Source organism: Mandrillus leucophaeus, unplaced genomic scaffold, assembly GCF_000951045.1.
Source record: "Mandrillus leucophaeus isolate KB7577 unplaced genomic scaffold, Mleu.le_1.0 Scaffold60, whole genome shotgun sequence".
NCBI classification, from domain to species: domain Eukaryota; kingdom Metazoa; phylum Chordata; class Mammalia; order Primates; family Cercopithecidae; genus Mandrillus; species Mandrillus leucophaeus.
The window spans coordinates 6,465,607-6,474,703 of NW_012106475.1; the positions used below are offsets into that span (position 1 = coordinate 6,465,607).

The 9,097-nt window shown below is 38.1% G+C and overlaps 1 protein-coding gene across 1 annotated transcript in view; it reads left to right on the forward strand.

The window, feature by feature from the left end:
• L2HGDH (L-2-hydroxyglutarate dehydrogenase) overlaps positions 1-9,097 on the forward strand; it is a 78,546-nt gene that overhangs the window by 21,957 nt on the left and 47,492 nt on the right. The window contains exon 4 of the mRNA XM_011999757.1: positions 3,613-3,744. Coding sequence (XP_011855147.1) covers positions 3,613-3,744 — 132 coding nt within the window. The remainder of the gene's footprint in view (positions 1-3,612; positions 3,745-9,097) is intronic.

Consider the following 9,097-nt stretch of genomic DNA (forward strand, 5'->3'; position numbering starts at 1 on the left):
TTTTTTTTTTTTTTTTTTAAGTTAGGATCTCCCTCCATTGCTCAAATTGGTCTCAAACTCCTGGGCTTAGGTGCTCAAGTGATTTCTCACCTTGGCCACCTAAAGTGTTGAGATTACAGGTGTGAACCACCGTGCCTGGCCAGCAGCATATTGTTTAATTTACATGTGTTTGTATAGTTTCCAAAATTCCTCTTGTTATTGATTTCTAGTTTTATTCCATTGTGGTCAGAGAATATACTTGATATAATTTCATTTAAAAAAATTTTTAAAGACCTGTTTTGTGGCCCAACATATTGGTCTATCCTTGAGAATGATCCACGTGCTGGAGAGAAGAATATATATTCTGTGGCTTTTGGATGAAACTGTCTGTAAATATTAGGTCCATTTGGTCTGTAGTGCTCAGTAGTTTATTCTTTGTGATGCTTTTGTGAGAATTGTTCTCCTAATTTCATTTTTTGTAATTCATTGCTAATGCATGGAATATGATTGATTTCTGTAGGTTGATTTTTTTTTTTTAATCCAGTGACCTTTCTGAACTCATTTTGTTCTAATTGTGTGTGTGTGTGTCTGTCTGTCTATGAATTCCTTAGGCTTTACTATATGCAGGACCATGTCATCTGCAAATAAGTTTCTTTTCCAATTTAGATGTCTTTTACCTACTTATTCTGCTTACCTGATTTCCACGAGTGGAAGCTCCAATACTGTGTTGAACAGAAGTAGTAAAAGTGGACCTTTTTGAATTGTTCTTGATGTAATGGAGAAGCATTCGATCTATTACCCTTAAGTTTGATGTTAGTTGTGGATTCCCTTTATCAGATTAAGAAAGTTCCTTTCTGTTCCTAGTTTGTTGAGTGTTTTCTATCATGAAAAGGTGTTGAATTTTCTCAAATGCCTTTTCTGCTTCTATTGAGGTGATCATGTGGTTTTTATCCTTTATTCTGTTAATGTAGTGTATTAATACATTTTTGGATGTTAAACTGATTTTACATTCCTGTGATAAATCCCTCTTGGTCATGGTGTAAAATCCTCTCTATATGTTGCTGCATTCAGTTTATTAGTATTTTGTTCAGGGTTTTGCATTAATATTTTTAAGGGATATTGGTTTGCAATTTCTTACGATATTTGGTTTTCGTAAAAGGCAGAATACTTTTTCTTTCTGAAGAGAAACCAGAGCACTGGTTGTAGTATCAAACTAATATTGGCCTCACAGAATTAGTTGGGAAGTGATTCTTAGTCTTCTGTTTTTTGGAAGAGTTTATGAAGAATTAGTTTTTTTTTTTTTTAAACATCTGGTAGCATTTGTGAATAAAGCCTCTCAGCCTGGGCTTTTTTTTTTTTTTAATGTGGGAAGTTTTCAGTCACTTCATGTGTTATAGGTTTATTAAGTTTTTCTTGTCGAATCAGTTTCAGAACTTTGTGTTTTTCTAATAATTTGTTCATTCCATCTAGATTTTCTAATTTGTTGCCATACAATTGTTCATAGTGTTCTTTTATAAGTCCTTTTATTTCTGCAATGTTGGTAGTCATGTCCCTTCTTCATGTAAGTTTTTTTTTTTGGAGACAGGATCCCACTTTGTCACCCAGGATGGAGTGCAGTGGCACAATCTTGGCTCTTTGTAGCCTTGACCTTCTGAGCTCAAGTGATCCTCCCACCTCAGCCTGTTAGTAGCTGGGACTACAGGTGCACACTCAGCTAATTTTTTTGTATATTTTTTTGTGTGTGTGTCTAGATTCCATCTAAATCTAGATGGAATGAGTCACCATGCCTGGCCCTTATAATTTTTAAGAATAAAAACTTACTGTTACCATTAAAGATGCTGGGTGTGGTGGCTCACGCCTGTAATCCCAGCACTTTGGGAGGCTGAAGTGAGTGGACCACCTGAGGTCAGGAGTTCCAGACCAGCCTGGCCAACATGGTAAAACCCCGTTTCTACGGAAAATATAAAAATTAGCTGGGCATGGTGGTGGGCACCTGTAATCTCAGCTACTTGGGAGGCTGAGGCAGGAGAATCGTTTGAACCTGGGACACAGAAGTTGCAGTGAGCTGAGATCCTGCCATTGCACTCCAGCCTGGGTGACAAGACTGATACTAAAAAAAAGATGCTTTGAGGAAAAAAAAAAAAATTGTAGGGCTGGACTCAGTGGCTTATGCCTGTAATCCTAGCACTTTGAGAGGCTGAGGTTGGCAGATTACTTGAGCCCAGGAGTTTGAGACCAGTCTGGGCAATGTGGTAAAACGCTGTCTCTACTAAAAATACCAAAAATTAGCTGAGTGTGGTGGCACATGCCTGTAGTCCCAGCTTCTAGGGAGGCTGAGGTGGGAGAATCACTTGAGCTTGGAAGTCGAGGCTGCAGGGAGTCATGAATGGGCCACTTCACTACAGCCTGGGCAATGGGAGTGAGACCCTGTCTGAAATAAATAAATAAATAAATAAATAGAAATTTAAAAAATAGAAACAAATTTTTTGAAGAGACAGAGTCTTGCCCTGTTGCCCAGGTTGGAGTGCAGTGGCACAGTCACAGCTCACTGCAGCCTTGAACTCCTGGGCTCAAGTGGTCTTCTTGCCTCAGCCTTTGAAGTAGCTTGGATTATAGACATGAGCCCCTGTGCATGGCCACATTTTAAAAAATAATTCAGTACAATGGGCCTGACATAAGTGAAAAAGGCAAGGTATAAAAGTCTAGTTTCAGTTTTTCTCATTGAGTTGTAAGAATTCTTTACATATTCTAAATACAAGATCTTTATCAGCTACGTGATTTGCAAATATTTTTTCTCATTGTGTGGGTTATCTTTTCAATTACTTGATAGAGTCCTTTGATTCCACTTCTGTTTTTAAGGTTAATTATTTATTGATTTAAGCCTTTATACCTTGATTAAAAGTGTCACCTCATGAAATTCGGTTGCCTCTTTGGTATGAAATGACTTGTGAATTCTAATATACCTTCAAATATGCACCTGTGTTTTCCTTTGCCCCTTTCCTTAAGTAAAGAAGAAACTGTACCTCAAACAGATATTTTTCCCATAAATAAATAGAAAATAAGTTGATGAATTTACTGTTTTTCCCCTTGCAACAGAATGTATTAGTAAATACTTTATAATGTATTCCAAAAATAAAAGGGATTGTCTTGTCAATTATATTCCATTACATTCAATAACAGTTGTCTTTCTGATATGCTGATATTTTACATTTTCCTGAAGAAATAAGGAGGCCATTCTGTTTTGGGGGGGGCGGTGGTGGGGAAGTAAAGTCCAAGCAACTTATGCTTCTCTCCCTTCTGGGATTGAGAATGTGGTAGTGATGAGCTGCTTATGACCCAGATGCACATAGAGACTGTGGTAACAGAAGTGGAAATTGAGGCTACATTGCACTTTTAGGGAAAATTTGTTTTTATGCCATTTTCTTAAGACAACTTTTCTTGGTGGAGGAAAAAAATAGTCATGAAGAAAGGAAGAATTAGATATGTGAAGAAAAAATAATTTTAAAAAATTAACCTCGTTTGGGTCATACGATAGTTGATGATTTTCCACTGACTTTATCTTTCATCACTGATGATACATTGACCTCTATCAATGCTCCTTACCTTTTCTTTTTTTTTTTTTTTTTTTTGAAGCTTATAGTAGCTGTTGAACAAGAAGAAATTCCCAGACTTCAGGCCCTGTATGAGAGAGGCCTCCAGAATGGTATCCAGGGCCTGAGGCTGATCCAGCAGGAGGATATAAAAAAGAAGGAGCCATATTGTAGGGTAAGTGATTAACTAGCTTCAAAGGGATGTTTTTATTTAGGGCTTAGTCCTGTGACATGGAGGCTGAGGGTGAGTTTATAGGAGGCAGGAATAATGTAAAATCAGTCAGATAATCCTGTCACAGAAGCAGTGAAGTGACAGACACAAGAGGGCATTGCCACAAACTCTGGACACCTGATTTCTTTCTCTGTGAGCAAATACCAGGTGTGAGCAACATGAACAAAGACAGGAGGAGGCCTAAGACCACATGGCATGTTTGGAAAACACTGAGCAGTGAGGTGTGATTGGGAGCATTGGGTATATAGGGAAAGATAAGAGATGAGACAGAAAAGGCAGAGTTAGGCCCACATAAAGGGCTTGGCATTCATGCTAGTAACATTGAAGTTTATCCAGTAGGCATGGGGAGCCATTGAACATTTTTGGAGGAGGGCAGCTGTAGTGTCTGATCTATATCACAGGTGGATAAGGCTGGCATGAGTTTGAAGAGTAGCTTGTAGACTATCTTCCTTAAACTTGCCATAGGGAAAAAAACAGATCTTTATTCATGAAAGAGACAGGAATAGTAATATAACAGTTATTCTGCATGTTAACTTTCACTGATAACCTTTCAGAGACTATTAGTCCAACTTCGCAGTTTCACTGACTGTTCCAATGAATGGCTAATTTTCTCCTGTGGGTAGAAATTTAACTGTCCAATAGCTGGACTTCCGGAACGTGTCTCAGAGAATGTGACCTTGAACTCGCTATCAGGCAATGCTTTTTAACTTGGTTTAGAGAAACACTATGGGAAATAGGCTGGAAAATGTGTAGACTATTAGACCATTTATTTGTTCATCTACATCTCTCAGAGTGGCATGTCTACACTGCAGTGTTTTGTCTTCCCCATTCTACTCCTTGACCCCAATTACTGTCTTTGAATTGTGCTTTGGTTTTATGGCATCAGCCTATGGAGAAGGTCATTGTGTCAATCACTGTGACCTCCATTGTGAGGATGTGATTGAGGACATAAGTTACTCTCTCTGTTACACAACATCTTGCTCTGAGAACCTGCAGGAGACATTTCTCTCAGATCTTAGTTCTGAGAATAATTTTATTCTTCCTGACCACAGTTGGCTTGTTTTTATCTTATGGACATTGAGTGATTTAACTGATTGCATTGCCCTGTGTACTTTGGCTGCGAGGAAGCTCAGAGACACATTTGTGCCCTACTCCTGCCAGATATCTAGGGCCTTAAACATACATTTTTATTTTTGTATACTAACTTCCCTCTTCATTTCATCTTACCTTTCCACCCTCCTTTTCTGTCTACCCTAATTTCTTGGAACCATAACGTACAATGGAAATTATAAATGGATAGCTTAGTGAATTTTCACAAAGTGTAACCAGCACCCAGGACAACAAACAAATGTTACCAACCTCCCAGTACTCCCCTCATGTCCTTCCACTTTGACGTTTCCCCTAAGAGTAAACACTGTCCTGACTTCTTACATCATAGGTAGTTGAATTTTAGGTAAGTAGAATGGTATAATATGTGTTCTTTTGTATCTGAACTTTTTTTTTTTTTTAAGACAGGGTTTTGCTGTGTTGCCCGGGCTGGAATGCAGTGGCACAGCATTATTATAGCTCACGGTAACTTTGAACTCCTGAGCTCAAATAATCCTCCCACTTCAGCCTCCCGAGTAACTGGGACAACAGGTGTGTGCTACCACATCCAGCTAATTGTTTTTTTAAAAAAACTTTTTAATTAAATTTTTTGTTAACCCAGGCTGGTCTTGAATTCCTGGGCTCAAGTGATCTACCCATCTTGGCCTCCCAAAGTGCTAGGATTACAGTTGTCAGCCATCATGCCCAGCTGTGTCTGGGCTTCTTAAGTTCAATATTGTTTATTAAATTCATCCATATTGTTACATATATTTGTAGTTTGTTTGTTGTCCTTGCTGTATACCGCTATGAATGTAGCATGGTTCATTCTACTGTTGATGGGCATTTGGATAGTTTCCAATTTGGGACTCTTCCAAAAATTGCTGCTATGAAAATTCTAGTACATATGTTTTAGTGAGCACACATACACGTTTTTATTGGGTATATACCTATGAAGGAACTTGCTAGTTTGCAGTTTATGGATATGTTTAGCTTTGGCAGGTATTCCAGAGTTTTCCAAAGTGTTTGTCCCAATTTATACTCACATGACCGTTCCAGTGCTCCATATCCTCAACCAACACTTGGTATTGCTTATTGATTTTATTTTAGCCATTCTGGTGGGTATGTAGTAGTATCATATTATGATTTTAATTTATATTTCCCTGTGGATTCACACATTTATGCACCTTTATATGTATTTATTGACCATTTGGATATTTTATTTTGTGAAGTACCTGTTTGAGTCTTTTACCCACTTTTCTATTGGGTTGACTGTCTTTCTTATAATTATTAATTATTCATTTTAGGACATATGTAGTCTGGATATGATTCTTTTGTTGGATATATATATATGCATATACACACACACACACACACAAACTGCATATCACAAATATCTCCTCCTACTCTGTAGCATGTCATTTTATTTTATTTTATTTTTTTGGAGAAACAGGGGGTCACTCTGTCACCCAGGCTGGAGTGCAGTGGTGTGATCACAGCTCACTGCAATCTTGAACTCCTGGGCTCAAGCAATCTTCCTGCCTCAGCCTCCTGAGCAGTTAGGACTACAGGTGTGTGCCACCACACCCAGCTAATTTTGTATTTTTGTATTTTTGCAGAGATGGGGTCTTGCTATGTTGCCTAGGCTGGTCTCAAACTCTAGGGCTCAGGTGATCCTCCTGCCTTGACCTCCCACAGTGCTGGGATTACAGCGTTTCACTTTCCTAATATTGTCTTCAGATTAATAGAAATTCTTAATCTTAATGTTACCAATTTATGCCTATGTTTGTTTTTTATGGTTAGTGTTTTTTGCGTTGTGGTTAAATTTTCTGGATGCATTCAAAGACTTTGTAAGAGAAATAAAATAAAATAGAAAAAAAAAGAAATCTTTGCCTAGCCCAAGGTCTAGAAGATATTCTATGTGTTTCTCTAAAAATTTTATTGTTTTACGTTTCACATTTAGATCTGCAGTCCATTTGGAATTGATTTTTATATATGGTATAAGTTAGGGGTCAAGGTATATTTTTTCCCCAAACGGATACCCAGTTGAGTCAGCATCACTTATCAAAAAACCATTATTTTCCCACTGTGCTGCAGTATTGCCTTTATGATATCAGATATGTGGTGGGTCTATGTCTGGACTCCATTCTGTTCCATTGCCTCTTCTGTGCTACTACCATAATGTTTAATTATAATAGCCATTTTTTTTTAATGGGGTTTCACTCTGTCACCCAGGCTGGAGTGCAGTGATGTGATCACAGCTCACCATGGCCAGCTAATTTTAAAGTGTTTTGTAGAGACAGAGTCTCACCATATTTCCTAGGCTGGTCTCGAACTCCTGGGCTCAAGTGATCCACCTGCCTCAGCCTCCCAAACTGCTAGGAATACAAGCATGAGCTATAGTAGCTTGGCCTATAGTAGCTTTTTTTTTTTTTGAGACGGAGTCTCTCTTTGTCACCCAGGCTGGAGTGCAGTGCCACCATCTCAGCTTACTGCAACCTCCATCTCCTGGGTTCAAGCAATTCTCCTGTCTCAGCCTCTCCAGTAGCTGGGATTACAGGCACCCGCCAACATGCCTGGCTAACTTTTGTATTTTTATTTATTTATTTATTTTGAGACGGAGTTTCACTCTTGTTGCCCAGGATGGAGTGCAATGGCGCAATCTCAGCTCACCGCAACCTCTGCCTCCTGGGTTCAAGTCATTCTCCTGCGTCAGCCTCCCGAGTAGCTGGGATTACAGACATGCACCACCAGGCCCAGCTAATTTTGTATTTTTAGTATAGATGGAGTTTCTCCGTGTTGGTCAGGCTGGTCTTGAACTCCCGACCTCAGATGATCCTCCAGCCTTGGCCTCCCAAAGTTCTGGGATTACAGGCATGAGCGCCTGGCCCTATAGTAGCTTTTTAATGGGCCTGAATATCTGGTAGAGTAAGGCCTTCAGTTTTTTTCGTCAACGTTGTCTTGGCTTTTCTTGGATCTTTACATTTCTACATGAATTTTGGAGTTAATTTGCTAAACTCCACAATATAACCTGTTATGATTTTGATTAAGGTTGCACTGAATCTGTATGTCTATGTGGAGACAATTTACATCTTTGTAGTATGGAGTCTTCCAATCCTTGAACTTCATGTATCCCTCCCTTTGTCTGGATCTGTTTTGATTTATTATATAATGTATTATGATTTTCAGGATATAAGTCTTGCATGGCATGTCTCTTACATTTATGTCTACAAATAATTTGTATTTGATGTTTTCTGATACTCATTAATAGTATTGTTATTTAAAGTTCATTTTTTATTTGTTTGTTGCAGGTATATGTGGAAATATAATTGATTTCTGACCTTGTATTCAACTTTCTAGTTAAATTTACTTATTGGTTCTAAATAATTTGTCTAGAAATTCTTTTGGATTTTTTATACCCAAACATTTTATCTCAAATAATAACTATTTTATTTCTTCTTTTCTAATTCATATACTTGGTTGATCCAATGGTTAATCCTAGTTTGTATAGTTTTATATGTGTTTTTTTATTTTTACAAACTGCTTCATCCTTTCTGCAAAAAGATAAGATAAAAATGTATTTTTTCAAGTTCAGGACAAATAAAAGCTTAAAGGAAAAAAAAATGTATTTTTTCTCTTTATCTCTGGTTGTAAAGTTAAAGTTGGGTCAAAATATGCAAGATTTTCTGAATTCATGTAAAACTCCTAAGACGCTGATAGTACCCAGGAGTCTAAATAATGTTGAATGAGTTCTTCCTGCAGAGAAGGTTATAGCATCTTGGTCTCCAGCAAGCCACTATTCCTTTCCTGGCACCCAGTCAGGATAATCAAACTATTTTGCTTATGGGATACACCAGGTCTTGTTACTTCCCTTTTCTCTCCTCAAATATTCCTTATTTCTCTGAGATAGTGAATTAGTGACTGACTTTTTTAAGTAGAATATTTTCATTGACCATCTTATTTTGGCCACCTGCTTATTTCACACTCTGAGCAAATTCTAAATGGTCAAAGTCAAGGTTGGCAAATTCTGTCCTGTGGGCCAAATTCATCTTGCCACCTGTTTTTGTATGGCCTGAAAGCTAAAAATGTTTTTTTTTTTTTTTTTTTGAGACGGAGTCTCACTCTGTCACCCAGTCTGGAGTGCCGTGGCACGATTTCTGCTCACTGCAACCTCTGCCTCCCTGAGTTCAGCAGTTCTCCTGCCTCAGCCTCC